Source organism: Quercus lobata, chromosome 1 (genome assembly GCF_001633185.2).
Source record: "Quercus lobata isolate SW786 chromosome 1, ValleyOak3.0 Primary Assembly, whole genome shotgun sequence".
Taxonomy (NCBI): Eukaryota; Viridiplantae; Streptophyta; class Magnoliopsida; order Fagales; family Fagaceae; genus Quercus; species Quercus lobata.
Genome location: NC_044904.1, coordinates 10,137,615 through 10,158,396, shown reverse-complemented (window position 1 = coordinate 10,158,396; position 20,782 = coordinate 10,137,615). Strand labels below are relative to the sequence as shown.

General features: G+C 35.0%; 2 protein-coding genes across 2 annotated transcripts; both read right to left on the bottom strand.

Annotated features, from left to right (window-relative positions):
* Nucleotides 1-3,109, bottom strand: LOC115977922 (LEAF RUST 10 DISEASE-RESISTANCE LOCUS RECEPTOR-LIKE PROTEIN KINASE-like 1.1). Its single transcript, XM_031099956.1, has 4 exons — nucleotides 2,242-3,109; nucleotides 1,828-1,863; nucleotides 1,280-1,531; nucleotides 1-1,146 (listed from the first exon to the last, which is right to left on the bottom strand). Exons 1-4 carry the CDS (start codon nucleotides 2,819-2,821, stop codon nucleotides 173-175), a joined length of 1,842 nt encoding a protein of 613 aa, XP_030955816.1. The 5' UTR covers nucleotides 2,822-3,109; the 3' UTR covers nucleotides 1-172.
* Nucleotides 3,110-9,267: 6,158 nt separating this feature from the next.
* On the bottom strand, nucleotides 9,268-13,930 carry LOC115977931 (GTP-binding protein BRASSINAZOLE INSENSITIVE PALE GREEN 2, chloroplastic). Its single transcript, XM_031099966.1, has 3 exons — nucleotides 12,578-13,930; nucleotides 10,713-10,880; nucleotides 9,268-10,180 (listed from the first exon to the last, which is right to left on the bottom strand). The coding sequence occupies exons 1-3, from the start codon at nucleotides 13,778-13,780 to the stop codon at nucleotides 9,794-9,796; spliced, it is 1,758 nt and encodes a 585-aa protein (XP_030955826.1). The 5' UTR covers nucleotides 13,781-13,930; the 3' UTR covers nucleotides 9,268-9,793.
* Nucleotides 13,931-20,782: the final 6,852 nt, after the last annotated feature.

Below are 20,782 nucleotides of genomic sequence, written 5' to 3'. Positions count from 1 at the left end.
AAAAGAAAATGAAATTTTAACCATTGACATTAGGGAAAATACTTAGGTACTCCTAGTATATAGTGAAATTGTGCTCTCACCTCTTATATTTATGGTGGATTCCACCATAAATTTAATGAGTTTACAATAAATGTGAGAGGAGGGTGTACCATTCATTGTGATATGAGAGTAGCTAAAAAGTACTCCTGACATTAGGTGTAGTAGACCTACTAGTCCAAAAATCGGTTACATCCTCAGGTAAAAGTGGCAGCCGCTTATTCCTTAACACATGAACCTCATCATGATCGGGTGAAGCTGGTTTCTGTACATTAAGGATCCCAGCATCATCATATGCCATCTCTTGATCCTCATGCGCATCCTTACCACTTTGAATCTTCTTTAAAGCCTCCAATACCTCATCCATGGAAGGCCTCATTTCCTTGTCCTGTTGTAGACATTGAAAAGCTAACTTTGCCACCAAAATGGTCATTGTTCTAATTCCCTCATCTGACTCAAATCCAAGATATGGGTCGATCAACTCATGGAATGCACACTTTTCAATCTTGTTTACAGCTAATTTAGCCAAATTAATTTCATGATTATGCCTAAATACATCAACGGCTGGCAGTGATGATATAAGCTCCATGAGGACAACCCCAAAGCTGTAGACATCACTCTTACTAGTAAGCTGGTAGCATTGGCGATATTCTGGGTCAACGTAGCCCGGTGTCCCTTGAGGAGCTGTTGAGACATGGCTAACATCATTAGGAAACAGCCGGGAAAGCCCAAAATCAGCAACTTTGACGCAGAAATTATCATCAAGAAGGATGTTGTTAGTCTTTACGTCGCGGTGTATGATGTCAGAAGCATGAAGGTAAGCCAATGCACTAGCAGTTTCTATAGCAATGCTCATACGAGTTGGCCATGTGAGTGAACCTGGTGTAGCTTGATGGCCATGAATATGATCAGCAACGGTGCCATTGGGAATGTATTCATACACAAGAAGAAGTTCACGGCTGTGGCGTGAAGTGCAGCCATAAAGGGAGACAAGATTCTTGTGGCGCAATCGTGTAAGGATTTCAACTTCATTGATGAACTGCTCTACTCGTCTATAGTTGGGCCTATATAAGCGCTTGACTGCAACTTCCCTTCCATCCTGGAGTTTGCCTAGTTGAGAAAAATATCATGTCAGAGTCTTCCTTTTTTATTTTCACATATTTTTCTTTACCCATTTGTTAAGAAAGTTTATACCTTAGTTTTAAGTGATCTAGAAATTGATTAAATGAGTTGATCACCTTACCATGATAAACAGTTCCGAATCCTCCATTCCCAAGTTCTTTTTCAACATGAAAATTATTGGTGGCTTTTTCAAGTTCATTGTAGGAGAAAACAGGGACTCCAAAGTAGATACTCCACCCCTCCACTTCTGATCTTGAGGATGGATCAGAATATGTATTCCTTGCTAGCAAGTTTGAAGAAGGATACTTTTTCTTGTAAAGGTGCCAGATAATAAAGAACAAGGTACTCTTGAAGAAGACTGCGCATCCAACAGCTAAAGCAGAGAAAGTAAGGAGTTAAGTTCTGACTGAAAGGTTGCAATGGAGGAATTCATGAGATATAAAATTTTTCTAATGAATGTCACAAAGGAACTTATGGGAAGAAATTTAAATATTGACAACATACTTATTAACCATCATTGTATTTAACGCGCAAGGCCATCTTCTATGATTATAGTAGTGGAGAAAATGGACCCAGTAACAAAATTTATAGCAGAAATAGGAGAAATTATTTTTGCATGAAATGATACAATCAATTTCAACAAGAAATATGATTGAAGAAGCATCTTACCTAACAGTATCACCACTTTGTTGTTGTTTTTATTCTCTGCAACAGCAGATAAATACAAAAATGTTGTTAGTTTCCACAATGAAGAAAGAAGTGATACAGCTAATGACATTGGCATCCTTTGAGATCTTAACAGTGTTAGGTAAAGCACTTTCAAAACCAGCTCAGACATACCCGATCATAGGTTTCACTGAAACTAAGTTATTTCTCTCTCTCATAACCTAAATTTGAAACTACTCCAAATCAACTAAAGCTATTGCTGCAGAGTGGATTATGGCATGGAACAGAAATAGTAGCAACACATGTATTAGGATCAATTTCAGCAAAAAAAATAAAATAAAGGAGTTTATATCCATATTCATGAATGTACATGTGTGTGTGCATCAAAACATTTTTATGTTATTCCAATGTCTATACCTTTTTGATCTAAGTGACAATAAAAATTGCCATCGAGATCATGATTACATAGACCTCCTTTATCATCACAACGGCTACAATCATCAGATACATGCCATTCAAGGACGAACTCAGCACTTAAATTCAGTTTCTCTTTATGGGAAGTAGAATCAGGAGTGTGATTGCATTTAAATAGTCTCTGATTGGTTGTGTTGAGTTTAAAAGAGATAAATGGAGAGTTGGTTGAAGCAAACTTGTCTAAGTAATTGCAATTATTGGTATCCCCATCTTCCGAAAACCAAGGGTCCCTGATACTGATTTGTTGTGTGGTGTAAGAGATGTTTATAACTTCATATGGTCTTTCACTCCCCGGGACTCTAAAGTGGATCGTCGGACGTTTTTCGTCAGGGTCACACTCTACTTTCAATAAACCACAAAATGGGTGTGGGCTTTTAGTGAATGGGAAGTAAATGTCACCTAAATTCTCACAATATTGAAAGGGCAAACAAGATGGGCGTCCTCGCTTTCCCTTTTCTTCAGCTGAGAGAAGCAGCATGAGGAGGGAGAGAACCAAAAAAACAAACAGAGAGACAGAAGCCATTTCCAAAGTTCTCTTCTATTATTCTAAAACTAAAACAACATATTTGTATGATTTATTTTCTCGTTTCTTCACTATATGACATGTAGTTTCTCTGATTAACACGCCAGTTGACTTGGAAGTTGGATACGGAAGACTAGTGAAAAACCAGACTGAATTTAGAGCAATGTGGGGTAGCCATGTGAAGCATGGTCTGTGCCTACTGGGAAGTTTCCTACTCATCTTCCCCATTGACCCACAACATAAAGAGATTCGACTCCTTCAAAACCTCTAATAAACGCTCAAAAAATTGGTGATGGAAATCTTTGCGGCTGGTTTGAACCGTCAACTACTCCATGAATTACGTGTTGCAGACTTGCAGTGTTGGCTCTCTAATTCTCGTGTATAACTTTTTTTTTTTTTTTTTAATGAACAAAAAAGATTTTCACACGTTGATTATTGACCCGGCTAGGTTGAACTCACTAAACTTATGGCATGAAACACTCTTGAGTGCATTAGGGCTATCCATGTCATGACACAGCATTTTTGTAAAGCACATTACTCAAACAAGGTAACTCTTACCAACGCATCATGTACGCCCCGGGCAATTCTTATGTATAATAAATTTCAAAGGATAAAAAAAGAAAAGAAAAGAAAAAAACGTAGCCTTACGCGTCTGTCTCATAATTAATCAAAAGGTTTGCTTTATGGTCTACTACAATGAGACAATCTTTGGTAAAGTTCACAGTAGTCTTGAGAAAAATAGGTGGAAACCCGTTTAAAAGCCAACAAATTTTTGGCATCTTCGAAAAAATCATAACGTGGCGGGCACTACCGGGACATAGACATGTTAATTGTCATCTGGGCCATGGTCATTTGTGAAGTAGGAGACGGGGTAAACGGAGGGTTTTGACAATGGAACGCAATTTATGGTGGAATAGGTGAATACTTGTATTTCAGAATCGTTTCAAATTTTCCGCAGACTCTTATCTGTCGAAATTTTAAACAAAACAGAGAAATGGGTGTATCTTTCTTTTGGCGTATTGTTATATTTCTAGTTCATGGGCTGTCTTTGTTCAGCGAGAGTGAAGATAATATGACGAAACATCATCCACATCTCATTTCTTAATTGAATATTTAAACGCGTGCAAAAGAAAATTTCAAGTCAAATGTTAGTTACCAATCACAATCAGTATCCAAACTCTTCTCTCTTGTCCTACATAATTCTCTCTTTTATTTCTCCATGATGACTTTGACTGATGGGTCACTATTTCGATGGTACTGTTGGGACTAGGGAATCGATTGCATTTTCCATTGTAATTTCATTAGATTGGTTTTTATTTTTGTTCCTATGCAATTTCAAATCATTAGTTGGGCTTTCAATTTCAGATGTTGATTGAACAGAAAAAAGAAGCAAAAGCGTGTTGCTTATTGCAAATAAAAATGATTAAAATCATGAGTTGGCTTTAATTTCAAATGTAATTCATCATTTTTTTTTTTCACAATTTCCCATCAACCCAACAGTAAAAAAAGAGCAAAGTAATAATATTAGTATCTAAAAGAGGTAAAAAAAAAAAAAGGCATGTGAAATTTGAGATCTCATTTTTTTTAGAAAAAAAAAAAAAAAAAGGAATGTATGAGACTTCAATCTACCAAATCATCAAATTATTGTAACAATATTACTGTTTAAATGAGGAGAAAAAATTCAGCAATACAAAAAAATATTCGCTCAGCTAAATCATAAACTTTCATCCTATCAAATCAAGACATTCCTGAATTTTCATCCAATGCCAAGTCTATCTTAGGCTTTTAGATGTTGCATAAAATTAAATTTGTTTGTCTCAATATGATTCATTGAACATCAAAGAAAAACAGTAATCCTAGCACAATGCTAACTATCTTAGTATTTGCTAAGAGCACTTGTATTAATTGTACTATCCCAAATGCCATTTTAACACACAAAAACTTATTTTATCTATTTTACTACACCATTTTACAATACATTCTACATTAGATGTTCTATTTAAATGATACTTCACATTAAAATAATATATACTAATAAAAAATTCATTTATTAATTTCTCTAAAAACCCTCTCTCTCTCTCTCTCTCTCTCTCTCTCTCTCTCTAAATCCAGAACCTAGCCACCATCTCTCTGTAGGAGGCAAAATTTTAAGCCAATTATAAAATGCTACATCAAAATTTAGTGACAAATTTTAAAATAATATGTCATTAAATTAATTAAATCAAATGACGACATGTGTCATCCAAATTGGCATCACATTAGCATACCAAAATTTGCCACATGTCATTTGACCCAAAAGATAAAGATAAACTTCCTATTCAAATTTTATGGGCAATTATCTTTATTAAAATAAATAATAAATAAAATAAAGATAAATTTTCTATTCAAAATTGGTAGATAATTATCTTTATTAAATAAATTAAATAGAGATAATTATTTATCTTTGTTGATTATTATCTTTATCAAAATATGATATTTATCAAAATAGATAAATAAAGATAATTATCTCTAAGAAGAATTTGGGCCAATCAAAAGTCTACTACATACTTCCAAGTATATCAATTCGAAGTGGAGCTTATCCTCTAAAATCACTATAAATAGAGGACATCCCTTCTCATTTTGAAGACGAAGTTTTCAAGACGTCAAAGTTCTGGAGAAATTCTATCTCAAGAACACACGAAGAACATTCAAATAAGTTCTTTGAAGTTCTATTGGAATTAAGCTGAAAAAGCCTCCATAAACTTCAACAAATCTCAAATCCTTGAAGCTCAACGAATCAAGCCTCTAAAGCCCCAAAGAACTTCAACCTAAAAGCCTTCATATTCAAAGACTTGAAGAACAATAAATCTCTAATAAGCTTGAAGCTAGAGATTTGTTGTGGAGACCGTTCAATCCATCTTTCAACTAAAGTCAAGAAGATTCCTTGTTCGAGTCAAGTTCAATGAAGATAGAATCAGAGGGTATTCTTTTGTAAAATAATTGAAATAGAGATTGTACTTGTTATTTATCAATACAAATTTATATTTGCAAACCTATTTCTTTTCAATTGTTTAATTGTCTGCAATTGGAAAAAATTTGTGTTTACACTCTCTTCTCTCTACTCTTTGAAAACCCATCCACCACCTCTCTTCTCTCTACTCTCCATATCATATATAAATGTGTGAGAGGAGAGAAAGAAAGAAGAAAGAAAAAGAGAGTGACAAAAAAGAGAGAGACCGGTCTGGAGAAGAAAAAAGAAAGAAGAAAGAGAGAGGAGAAAGAAAGGAAGAGAAAGAAGAGAGAAAAAATAAAAAAGAATTTTTTATTATAGCATTCGTGATTGTACCGTTCCAAATTTGGAACAGTATTGTTCACCCATGCTAAATTATTTGGCAACTAGAACACCTCACGTGAGAGGTTTTTTTGGTGTTTGGTGTGCCAAATGTCAAATATTTGGCTTTTGACACACTTGATGCTAGTGTTCTAACAACTATTACAGTACATGTACATCAATGAGTATTGTATCTCTAAATGCAGAAGCACTTAATTGATGCAGCCTTAGGGTGTGTTTGTTTGGAAGGGTTTTAGGGAAGATGAAAAATTTAGGAGGGAAAAATAGAGATAAAGAAAATTGGGAAGGTGTTTGGTTGGGATGGGGAGTGGAAAATTTTGTAGTGGGACCGGAGTGTTTTCTCTCCAAACTCACTAAAAATTTTTCTCTTCAAAATAAGGAGAAGATTGAAGGGAGAAAATATAAGCTCTAGTAATAACCAAATTTTCCCCTCTGTGCATTAAGTTACGATTCCAAATTTTCCTTTTTGTGTTTTTGTTTTTTTCAAGCTCCTTGAACTTACGTTTACGCTACTTTTTATTTTTCAACGTTTTAATCAAACAGTAGATTTTGCTTTTTTTAATTTTTATTTTATTTTATTTTATTATCAACGGTGGGGTCCTGGGGGGCTTTCACCTCTTTTTTTGATCCACCTTTCTTTTTTTCCAAAGTTTTCCAGCTTTCACCGCTTTTTATGTACATAACAAAGAAAAATAAAGTAATATAATAATATTAATAATGTGTTAAATTTTATAAGATATTATTTTTTAAATTTTAATTGATAATAAGTTTATTTTTAATGATGGTAAAGAAATTATTTCTTATATTATGCAATAGGGGCATGAGAGTAATTTTGTACAAACTATATTTTCTATTTACTCACTTTTTTTCTTAACCAAACAAATGAGTTTTCTATCTCTTCACTGTTCCACCATTCCTACCAAACACAAATGAAAAAAAAACTAAAATCTCTTCTATCCTTTCATTTTTCTATTATCTATCTATCTTCTATCCTCCCACTTTTAAAATCCCTAATTCCTATAAGTTGTTTGTCTCCATTTGATACATTTTATTTCATAATGTTGAAATTTTCTTCCACTTATAGTTCTAACTACTTTAAATATTTGTATTACTTGGCTAGAGCTTCATTTTGGTAAACAGAATGTGTCAAATATTGTAGATTGTTCCATATTTTCAGATTATACTTGTTCTATTGGCCACTCTAAGATCTATAGCATTTATTTATTTATTTATTTTTGTAAAAAAAGAAAAGAAAAGAAAAACTCCACAAATAGGCTTTGCAAATTGCAATGCCTTTAACTTTTACTACATCACATTTGCCTTGTTCTTCCTTATTCATTGTCAAACATTTTTTCCCCTATATCAATATTCAGATACCAAAAAAAAAAAAAAAAAAAAAAACACCTTCTCAAAAAAAATACCCCAAAAAAAAAAAATTTGAAAGTTTATATGACATCCCAAATCATTAATAGTGAAACTAACAATTCTTAAACTTAACACATATAAAACAAAACACATCAAAACTATTTATATATATATATATATATATATATATATATTTATATCTATTATATTAAATCTAAAATTAGGTTAGATGTGATTATTTCTCCCTATTATTTTGAATTTGGATGTTTTTTCTTGCTATTATTTCAGTAAGTCATAACTATATGATTAAATATAGAATTAGTCTATATAGTAAAAACGTATATCATATTATCATAATGTAGGTAAATAAAACAAAGAATTGACTCCACAGTGTTAGATGACATAAATCTTCGTAAATAATCTATTATATTTAGAGTTAGAAGGCCTAAAAGTTGATTCAAAAGGAACAACCATGAATTCTTGTAACATATATTATACATAAGGTATGGATAAAAAATACAAATAAGAGGGTATAATAGTGATGAAGCTCATACTTTATAGCAATATAAAGCATATAATTTTATGACCTTGTGGTATGCAAACGACACTTTCTTGGGTGGTTACAATATACGGATACTACTTCCTACAATTTTATTAAAAACCTATGTGAAGCATCTTCGTCAATATTTTTTCATAAATACAAATAGGGGTGTCCAAGTCTGCCCCACCCAAACCGTTCGGGCCAAATCGAAAACCATTCAACTTGATGCCAACAACGGTCGACGACAAATCTTCACTTCTAGGAACTGAAACTAGTGGGTAGGTTAGTGGTTTTTCGCATAAAAAACAGAGTCCAATCGACCTCCCCTCCAAAATCTCACCGTTCATCACCCTCCCCCTCTCTCTCAGATGCGAATTCGGTGAGTTTTGTCAAGATCCAGCAAGATCTTTATGAGATCCAATGAGATCTTGACAAAATCCTTCAAGATCTGGCCAAATCTCCGCTAGATTTGTTGAGATCTAGTTGAATCTCAACTAGCCAAATCTCCACCGCCGTTTAAGGTCGCTGCTCTTTGTTAGTTTCGACCGAAATTGATCGCTATCCACTCGAACTGAAACTAACTCAACTCGTGGTTTTCAACGGTCGGCGGTGGTTAGCTGCTTTGCCACTCAAAGTTGTTGGGTCGGTTTTGGGTTGGGTACAAACCTAACTGAGACCGACCCATGAACAACCCTAAATACAAATGATGGGCCATACAATGATTTGTTTTGTTTTCCTTTCCAAAGTAAACTATGTAACCTCTATGTAACCTATGGTGGCATAAACCCCTTTATTTTTCCAAAAGAAAAGAAAACAAAAAACACCGTACAATTTTGGGTTTTGCACAAAAGCAATTTATAAAGATGACATGAGCTTACTCCCCCCTCTAATTTATTACTAACTAATTACTTATCATTTGAGGTCAAGAGATTCAAGGCTACATCCTAGTGAAAGGATCAACTGCAGAAAATGGAACCCTTGGCCTAATAACCACATCAAATTGAACCATTCACTAAGTTCATATGATTAAATATTAATTTTTGATACAAGGGTTTAACAACTTATCATGCACTCAGTAGAGCTTCCAAACGTGTAAGAGTGACTTTTCAGGGAATGACCCCATCCATACTTCACTGCTTCAGCATTTAATAAAACCTGAATCATCAATTTATTATAATTAAATCTTGGAAGAAGAAACAAGGTGGTAAATTATGACAACAAATAAAACTCTGTTACAATAGCTTTGACACTCAATACACATTGTTTGGAGTTTCTCAGTGATCATTTTCAAATCACAGGCAACTGTAAGCTAACAGTAATTTCCATGGCCTAGGGCAGTATTAGACTTTTGGGTGGAATATGACTTGGGCAGAGCTTTTTGTCTTCCACCGATAAAATTAAGCTGGATCATATGCTTTTAAGAAAGAAGAGACAGCCTTTTTGTCTAAAGAAGAATCCTGCCCATAGCATCTTCTGTTTTCTTTTGGCTCTGAGTCCAGCAGAACAGCAATATTCTCATTAAGATTTAGATATTCCACGCAATATTGATCGAAAATAAAAGATGGCCAGATATAAATCCTCCTGCACACTTCTTGTCAATGAGTGTCAATCATTCCATCTGTCGCTTGGCAATGTTGCTAGCTTTTTGCTTCCTCTGTCTTCCTCATCCATTCTTGTTAACACAATCTTTGTGTTAATTTCACACATTGTTTTTCTTCTAATGATACTGCCTGACTCAACAAGAATTTGAGTCTGTACCAACTGTTAATATCGGTGATTCAGCTGGTACAGATACTTTTGGATCACTCTGTTTCCTCTTCTTTTCATTTTGGCGAGGCTTATTTAAAGCTTGGTCAGCCTTGGAGACGATTTTTGAGACTGTAAACCCTGCAACTTCAAAAGTATGTGATCTATAAGGTATTAAAGAATTGCGAAGCACAACATCAACTCCTTCATAGGTCCAAACACCTAAGACTGCCTCTCCTTTAAGTCCTACAGCAAACCAACCCAGACCTGAAGCAGCAATATCCACTGAACTTGAATCCCAGCTATTGCCACATACACGGAATTCCCTTCTCACCCATTTCCCAAGCTCTTCAACTCGTTTCTCCCCAATTGGTGGCTGAAGCAAGGGGAAATTCACATTGATGTCACAATTATATAATACACATTACACAACTATAATGCAGCATGCATCTTCCATAAGAGTATAATGAGATAAGTATTGATAAGTAGATAAGCATCTATCATTGTAGACTCAGGCCTATAATGGGGCCAGGGTACCACAAGTGCCAAAACTGGGCACTCAGCATTTGTAGAATAGACTCCCCCCTCACAACATGAACACAGAAAGAAAGGGGGGGGGGGGGGGGTACCAAATTAAGGCCAATGCCTGTGCAAAACTCCTGTATGCCAGTTAAGTTCTAAAATGACCAAGAGGAAAATCAATTTTGGCTAAATTGCCACAAACAGGCACCATCCTATATACTACATGGATTTCCAGGATGGACCTAAAAGAAGCTGTGATTAAAATATTATTAGGTGCTTCAGGTGAAAGAAGAAAAAATTCCCCCATTCATAAAATTTTAGTTACATTGACTACTGGTTATTAGAATAAAAAAACCATGAGCAAGCAGGGAATCACAGAATAATACCTGCAACTGAAGGCCAAAATGTTCCTCTTGCATTATCTGTGCGTTTTCTGTTTTTCCCATGTGTAATGGGAGATAAGGAGATGCCCACACTGTGATGTAGATAGAATCTACGGATGATTCTTCTATATCCAGCCTCATAAGGCCAGAAATATGAACTGTATGACCAGCCTGTCACCATTCAAATGATAAAAGCATGAGCTAGAACAGATATCAATTGGTAAGGAAATCAGAGAATAACAAACTATCAAATAACTGCTAGAACCATCAAATAAAAAACTATCTTTGAAACAGTGAGTTTTGGCACCTAACTAACTGCATATCATGTGTTAAACAGACATAGTATTCTTGCAGTAGTTATTATATTGTCTTGGACTAGTAAACTATACAACAAATTCACTCATCAGTCATCATCCTGTTCTTATAAAGGAGGAGGTGCATTAGAGCTCAAACTCAATGGATTGCGCACCAGCATCTCTGCTTAAAAGCTAGAATCATTTTTTTTGTAAAGAATTGACTGGCATGCTGCTGCCTGGGGTTCAAGACAAATCAAATGCCGCTCTCACGTGAGATAATGACGAGAAATCAAAGTAAAATTCTTAACCCTAATGAGGTAAAATAACAAGCTAAAAGCAGATGCAGAAAAGAACAATCACCAGGAATAGAGAAAAATAAATAAAATGAAAAGAATCATGACCAGCCTTCCAGTAAGTATTTGTAATGAGAAGGATACAAGGCAGGCTGGAAAAAGGAAAGTTAAATAAGAAATATAAATTCACACTCCTTCCAGCACAAAAAATATACATTGCAAATGGCAAAATATTTTAAAATCTACTAATCCAAGTAATTACAGACTCGAAGATTTAAGAATTACATTCAAGTCTTGCAGAGAAGATCTTTCTGGTTCACTGTCACCAAATAAACCCCAATAAGGCACACTCAGTGCTAAGAATACAACCAACCCCATCAAAGTAAAGTCAGGCAAATCCATGACCATATATTGTAACATTTGATTGAGCTAAGAAGTAAAAAGAAGAAAATCTTCCCTTTGATTTATTTGTAATTGTTTCAAGTACAATTTGTTCACCATCGTGAACATGATGTACTTTTATCAATAAAAATTTTATTACCTATCAAAAAAAAAAAAAAGGTAAAAAAGAAGAAGAAGAAAATCCTTAACATTGAGTTGATCAGGTAATCTAACTACATATGATTTTACAGCGACCTTTCCACCTCCTAATCTTTGCACATTGAACTGGCATGAATCAACTTTAACTGACCAAATGATTTATGGTAAGCCTTAAAAAAAAAGTTCCTTACAGCTGTCTGAGAATAAAAGTGAAGTCACCAGTAAGCAGGCAATGCAACACCAAACTGCAACTTTAGGTAACAACCAATGCTGTACCTCTACAGATATCAAAAGATTGATGTAAAAATGAGACCTTGACCCATATTTAACGAATGCACAACAGTCTAATACTGATTGAAAACCTTAAATTCTACAAAAGAAAAAAGACATAACTCAACTCAATTAAGCAACATCTTTAACTCTCTTGCTTGCATCATTTGGTCATATCTAATATCACCTCTTCAGCTCCTCCGTTGAATAAAAGTAAAAACATCATTTTTCACTTCATACTTTTAAAGTTTGAATTAAGCTACTCCCCCTCCTTGCTAAAGAATCTAGAACCTTTAAACGTCTAGAAACCAACAGCTCTCATAACAGCTGGTTGATTCTAAAGGCATTGCAGTGCATAATGTTCTATACTTCTATTCATGACTCTCGACATGAAAAAATTAGACAACCTTTAAATAAACAAATAAAGTATATACAAAATCAAAACACTAACATTCAAGCAAAAACAAACCTTGATCCTATAAGTTCGCGGTCTCAACTCCTTGCTAATATGCACAAGCTTTTGCTCTTCCCTCGTCAACCTCGTGGTGATCTGATGAGGATGCAAAAGCCCAGGCGTGTCAAACAGCTTCCCCTGCCCCGGCAAAATTCCCTCCACTCTAATGATCCCCAATGTCGTCCCTGGCACCGGTGCCTCCGTCAAATGTGTAATCTTCCCTCCTCCTTCTCCTACATGCTTCCCAATCGAATTTAACAGCGTACTCTTACCAGCATTCTGTGCCCCTATTGCCCACACATTCCCTCTCGGCCCAGCCAATTTCACCACATCTTCCACCAAATTCTTGAGCCCCCAGTCCCTCACTGCACTCACCATATGCACACTAGTCATCTTACTCGCTGCCCCACCCTCCCTAGCTCTCTGCCTCACCCAATGCTCCAACCTCGTCGGTGACAACTCAGTTGGCAACAAATCAATCTTAGTCACCACCATCACCATCCTCGGCAAATTCCCCGACTTCCCTTGCTTCCACGCCCCCGAATTCTCCTCTATCGTCTCCGAAACCAGCCTCGCCACTTTCCTCGGAAACGAGCCATCGAAATCCGTAGCATCCACCACCATCAACACCACCGACCGCGTCCCGCCCGTCGAAGCCAGCCGCCTCCCAACCGTGTGATCAAAATCAAAATCCGGCAGCAAATTCTCCACCGTCGGATCCTTCACCTTCCCGTAATGCCTCAGCGAATGGCACCGCGCACAAACCACCGGCCTCTCCGGCCTCCGCCCCGAATCAAAACCCGACTCATCGCCACTTTCGGGCTGAATCACGAGACCCCTTTTGAGGGAACCTGGAAATTCCGATTCCTGAGCAATGTGAACGAGATGGGTATGTGAGTGATAATCGGGATTCTTCTCCGAGGGCTTGAGGAAAAAGCCAGGGTGCTTAGGGTTTGAGTTTTGCATGTGAACCCCACAACCAGGGCAGACGAGGGAAGTGGGTTCCTCGTAATTTCCATCGCGGGTGAAGGGCAGAGATGGGATTGAGGAAGAGAAAGATTTGAAGTTGAAGAAGAGAAATGGAGGTGGTGGGGTTTTGGGTTTTGGGGTTGGGAGTGATTGTTGATGTTGGGCTAAGGTAAAGAGTTGTGAGAGAGAATAGAGGGAGTGTTTGAGCTTTTGGGAAGTAGAGAGAGTTCGAGCTATTAGTATCACCATTTTCTTCTTCGATTGGTACTTTTTTTGTGTTTGTTATGGTTTGGGTTTAAGATTGGTTTTTCTGCCTCATTCTTTCTCTTCTGGGTTTATGAAAAGGTTTAGGGTTTAAACGGCTATTCAAATTGGCATTGTTTTAGCCATGTTTAATCCATATTCACTTTTGGTTTTCAAAACTATGGTCTAGTCCCACTCACAATAATTCAATATAACAACGTCTGTTTCTATTAAAAAAAAAAAAAAGTCATGTGTTATCCGGTTTACTTAAAATTGTTTTTGAAGGAAAATTCCTCTCCTTTTTTGGTGATTGTGACGGTAAACTATCATCACCATCGATGCATAAGCACCAAACAATAATATTTTAAACAAAGTTTGACTCTAAATATATTTGGAGTTATCTCATCTAACTTTTTAGGAGTCGATTTATAAGATTATATATGTTATATTATTTAAATAAGTCATATGTTTTATTAAAAAAGTAATATGAGTAAAACTACATATAAATGGTTTGTATAATTATCACATCATGAGTTGGAGCAAGACATTTACAAATATTATGGAGCCAAAAGTGGAAAATAAATTGAATTTAATTAAAATTGGGACAAATGGGGGACTACCTTTGATTCGAGAGAGAAAAAATAAAAAATAAAATAAATTCTGTCATTTGTAGAAAGTGGCACTGTTTTGGATAATTAAAGGTCATTATAGAAAGCCAAGCCTGTTTGATAATATGATAAATTCGTCATTTGCTTTGTTACTCGTTGATTCAAGAGTAGGGCTTTATTTTGGACGAAAGCTTTTGTCTAATGCTCTAGTGCAATGAACAAAATTCATTCTCTATTCCATGTTGTGTTCATATCTTATTTAGTACACTGGAGTATTTTTATTTTTGGAAAATGACATAAGTCATTTTATTCAAATAATTGGAAAATCAAAAAATGGCATGTCATTTTTATTTTTATTTTTCAGAAAATGGCATAAGTCATGTTTAGTACTTCCCTCTTATCGTTTCTCACCACCACCCCAATACTTGCATCATTGGACTCAGCAAACACCACCCTATCAAAATTAGTTTTGAAATTTTCGATACGTGGAGGTTTCCACTTCACCAAAGCCAAAGCTTGTATTTTTTCCTAGACGAGGGAATTTAAATTGATATTCGAAAAGGAAGAGACTCGCAGCTTCTAGTATTTTTTGGGGTTGCAAACTTAGTTCTCACTGGAGCATTGAATGAAAGACAAATGTCTTCCTTATAAACTTTAAGCCCTCCTTTTGGAGGAGAGAATGGAATGGAAGGGAAAGGGATAAAAAGAATAATTTTAAAATATTATTCTCTTCCCTTGTTTGGAAATTTTAATGGATAGAATGGTAAGTTCATTTCCTTGTTTGAGAGTTTAAGTGAGGGGAAATAGAATGGGTAAGAGAGGAACACTCATTTCTTTCTATTCCCTCTATTCCCTTAAAATCTCAAATTTTCATTCCCTCAAAATTGGGATAAATAAAAGGGAATGAAATTAGATTAAATGAATTTTTACTAAAACTCCCAAAAATACTCCTATATATTCAATCATTTTTTTTAAAATAGAGGTCTAATAGTAATATTGTCATAAAATGATTCTATTATATTCTTTTTATATTACTCCCAAACAAGATTACTTACATTCCATTCATTTTCGTTTCTTTTCATTCTTTTATTTTAAAACATCTAATTAAGGTTATTTAATTCCATTTTTTTTTCATTCATTTATCTTGCTTAAATACATTCAATTCCATTCCATTCTATTCATTTTTATTCCTTTATAATTATTCTATTCCCTTATGAACTCTCAAACGAAGCCTAAGGAAAAATAAGTTTTTAGGATTCAAACATGAATATCCAAGTTTATATCTTGGAAAGCCATATCCTGATATCCACATCTAGGCCATAGATTAATTAAAATAAAAGGTCCTATTGCTATATTGCCATATCAACTTTAGTACATATATTTGATGTGGAACCATAAGCCTATACAACGTTTATAATACGAACAATTTGGTATATTACAATAATAATGTATAACATAAGGATGAATCTTCTTGATTGTAATTGGGAATTTCGTTGATTTAAGTGAAAATCCTTTTTACATAACCTCACTTCAGATAACTAAGGGATAGTTTTTTTTTTTTTTTTTTGATAAATTACTTTGTGTTTGTTGGATAAATTACTTTGGTTCCCAAAAAATAATAATAATAAAAAACATAAACACCAGCCTTCAAAACCCATACTAAACAAAAACAATACTAATCATCAAAACCCATAAACCAAATCAATGATACACTGATGTGCAGCATCACAGTATAAGTATTTTATAAAGGTCATTATGGCATTATGCATACTGCGTGTTTAGTTCGTGCATAATGAATATCAATTTTAGGGTCACTGAGGTCAAATTGGCTTCATAGATTGTTTTTATGAATTTTAATTAGTATCATCTGACTAGATACAAATCTGTAATTTTTATTTTATTAAAAAAAAAGATCAAGGCTTTGGGCTAATTTTATGTTGTTTGGGCTTATTTGTATTATTATTTGGATTCTTTTGTATTATTATTTGGATTCTTTTGTATCGTTATTTGGGCTCTTTTGTGGTCAAAGGGGCCAAATTAATTTTTCATGGGCTCTTTTGGGCTCTTTTGTGCCAAATTTAAGTATTTAACTTATAAAAGGAAGTTGATAGGGCACTCAAATTTGAAAGTTAACTTGCCCTCTGGCAAGTTCATGAAAGTTCAGTGAGTATGAAGAAGAGAAGCATGTTAACACCAATGGGAGAATGGACCAGGAAATCTTGTATTCTTTGCGGTTTTTGGTGCCATATGGGAATTATTGGAAATTTTTGGATTAAACAATTGTATTAGATTGTGATTTTAGTAAATAATACACTTTTATCTCTTCTCAAACTGGCCGATCAATATATTTCTTTATTTTTAACGTACACTCAAAACAATTATAAAAATTGTATTTAAAAAAAGCAACAACAAAACAAAACATTATAAATAAAAAACACACACGATGAAGAAAAGCAATTAAACTTGCATTATGTAAGACTTTAATACATATCCAAAAGCTAATAGATAAAGTCTCTTGTCGATTGAATAAAGGATTTGGATTTAAACTTTAAACTGTCTACACTAAAAACCGTTTAATGTCTTGGCAGAATAATCATTATGTAGTAGACTTGTGGGTTGAAATTCTCTCCAATCAAATATTAAAAAAAGAAAAAAATAATAATTTGAAAATTTTATGAACTAAAGAAGACTGAAAGAAGATTGAGTTCCAATCCAAGGAGTTGCTATACGTATACTAGCTAGTATTAGTTAGTTTGAATTTGTAGGGAATTCAATTACCATTTACCACTTTTATAGGCATTATTTGAGTTATGGCCTTATGGGTAGTCTAGGTGTTTTTGAATTTCATTGCATTCTTAGTGTTAGTGCCTTAGTGGTGTTTTGAAAATTAGGAGCATCCTCACTTTCTTTCTTTCTTTTTCTTCTTCTTCTTCTTCTTTTTTTATTTTTTATTTTTTTTATTTTTTATTTTTTTATTTTAATTTTTTAATAATTAATTTTTTGGCAAAAATCCAAAATTGTCCCTCTAACTTTCAGCATTTTTCATTTCAGTCCTCTAACTTTAAGTTTTGTCATTTCAGTCTTTTAACTTTCAATTATTGTCAATTTGGTATTTCGTTAGATCTCAGTTACTTGCTGTTGTTAAGTGAGCCAAAACGACGTTGTTTTGGCTATTTTTTTAAAAATAAATTTCGGAATTAAAAGAAGAAAAAAATGTTATTAAAAACAAAAAAGAAAAAAAATAAAACCTTTAGGGGAATAACGTTGTTCCCTTTACCTAAAATCAAAACCAAAGAACACGATAGACACCCAAATCCCTAACTGAGTAAATTTGGGAAAAAGGGAAAACTGGGTCGGTTTGAGAGAGAGAGAGAGAGAGGGGTTTAGGTCAGCAGGGGAGACTGAGTTTAAGAGAGAGGTCGAGATTAAGGCCAAGTTTGAGATTGAGACTGATTTGAGTCAGGTCGAGTTTGAGAGAGACCGATTTGGAGCCAACAGGTATTCAATCATTGTTCTTATCAACTTCTAACTAAATATTTGTTTTGTTTTCATAGTTGAAAGATCAGGTATTAAAACTTACATTTATAAGGGCATCTGTAACGACCCCACCTCATCTGTGTAAATATTGTTCGCTTTGGGGCCTCATACCCCTCACGGTTTTGTTCTCCCCCAAAGCACACAACAGTGGGGGAAAAGGCCTCTACACATTGAAGGGAGGTCATTCCTTATAAACACATTCCCATGTGCTTCCCTAGATGATGTGGGATTCTATGGAATGCAAGATTCCCCCTTTTTGGGTCACTACAATCCACCCCCCTTACGGGCACACGCATCCTTGTGTGTGGGGCCCACACTTCTGACTATGGCATGGCTCTGATACCATATGTAACGACCCCACCTCACCTGTGTAGATATTGTTCGCTTTGGGGCCTCATATCCCTCACGGTTTTGTTCTCCTCCAAAGCACACAGCAGTGGGGGAAAATATCTCTACATATTGAAAGGAGGTCATTTCTTATAAACACATTCTCATGTGCTTCCCTAGGCGATGTAAGATTCCATGGAATGAAAGACCCCCCTTTTTGGGTCACTACAGCATCAATATCTAAAAGTTATCACTATTTGTTGTTGTTGTTGTTCTTGTGGGGTTTAATGTTTTATGGATTTGGGTAAGTTTTAAATTGTTTATTCTCTGATGGGTATTGAAAATTAGGAATGGTTAGTTTAGAATATGTTGTCATTTTTTGTGGTAGTTTACTTTACTAATGGTTGGCAGTGGAGAGAATTTTAGGAAGAAAATAAAAGACCTACTGCATACTATGGAAATACCTACTGCATGTATGAGTATCATACAATGTACTAATCAAGAAGTTTGCCTCCTTATCAATACCTACAGACACCTTCCAAGGAAAACCTTCAACACATTTATACTTCACCCTAGACTTCTCATTCTTTGACAACTTGATGCCATATCCATGCTTCAACTTGTAAGCTTGTGAAAACTATTTGAACTACTTGTTGTCCCTAAATGGCATCCCCAACACAAACTCAGGATCCTTTAATCTAAATTCAAGTAATTTTATCTTTTGATCACCATCAGAATTGTCGGGAGAATGCAATTGGTCTAAGGGTGCATAGTCGGATCCACTTGGGATTTCATCCAACGGCCAATTGAAAAGAGTTGGAACTAGATCTAGGTGAAATAATGATTGGTTTGCAAAATTAGGTGGGTCTGACAATGGATGGATGACAATTGTGGGTTCTTGTGAGTGCTGATTGTTATGGGTTATAGTAGGTTGAATTGTGTAGTCATCAACCTTATCCACAATAATTTCATATAACTGTTCATTGGCTGGGTCATCATAACCAGAGTCATACCATTCATAATCCACATCTCCCACAGCACCATTCCCATCCTTGCCCCTAACATCATTCCTTTCATTGACCAAATTACCACCCCCTCAAACTCATTATCACCAAGAGACTCATCCCCATTCTCCGCATCAACTTCATCAACATCCCCATCCTCCATATCAACTTCATTATCATCACAATCACCATCAACGTCATCAACACCCACATCCTCCACACCAACACCACAACCCACCAAATTTGCAGCATCAATAATACTAACATCCCTGACTAACAATTATTTTTGAACAGGGGTTGCATGTTCTACATAAATGTCTATTTTTGGATCAATGGAGTCAAGACATTTAAATAGTTCATGGGTATTAGCATCAGTAGACAAATGTCTTAAGCCATTGTCAAGATCGAACCCAGGCACAAGATAATAAAACTGGACATAATCCAGTACCCCTAATTCCGCACAATAATGCTTAACACCCGGTACAGAAAAGCAGTTTGAATCCACATTATCATAAACTTTCACCTTACCACCTATATACTTCCTCTTCTTAATTGAGTGGTGCAATACTTCGTTGTAGTAAAAAACTAATGCAAAATTCTGACCAATCGTCTTCCCTCTGAAAGTTTTAAATAAAAAATTCAACACACAACACAAGTATTTTAGCTGACAAAGACAATGTTAAGTAACCCCACACACACCATTAGCTTAATAGAAAAATAAAGTGCTAACATCTAAGTACCCCACACAGCAAACAACTCCTCCAAGTGGGGACCAAGTTATTTTGAAACAATAAAATTGCATGTAAAGATGTTCAGCAAACAGACAAATGAAATATATTATCCACACAAAAAAAGAAAAAACAAACCATATAAAGTAGATTATCCCAATGCATTTAATCTCACCTATCAGTCAACAAAGTCCAACATAAACAACCAAAATGCAATAAAAATACTCTTCAACAGAAAAAGCCACCAACTTTATATAACACACTACTGGTCTCGGTCTCAATATCAGAAATCCATCACCTTCTCGGTCTATCTTGGTCTCGATTTATATCTCAATCTCTCTCAATATCAATATCTCGATCTCTCTCAATCTCTGCAGATCGGTCTTTATTAGAACTCTGCCACCTTCATCTCGATCTCTCTCTCAAACTCGGTCTCTTTCTCAAACCGACTCAGTCTTTCTCTCTCTCAAACCGACAAGTTTTCCCCTTTCCCCAAATTTACTCAGTTAGGAATTTGGGTGTCCATTGTGTTCTTTGGTTTTGATTTCAGGTAAGGGGAACGACATCGTTCCCCTAAATGTTTTTTTTTTTTTAATAACAGTTTTTTTTTCTTTTAATTCTGAATTTTTTTTTTTTAAAAAAAAAAAGCCAAAACGACGTCATTCACTTAACGACAGCAAGTAACTGAGGTCCAACAGAATACCGAATTGCAAACAATTGAAAGTTAGAAGACTGAAATAACAAAACTAAAAGTTAGAGGACTGAAATGAAAAAGGCTAAAAGTTAAAGGGTCAGTTCTGGATT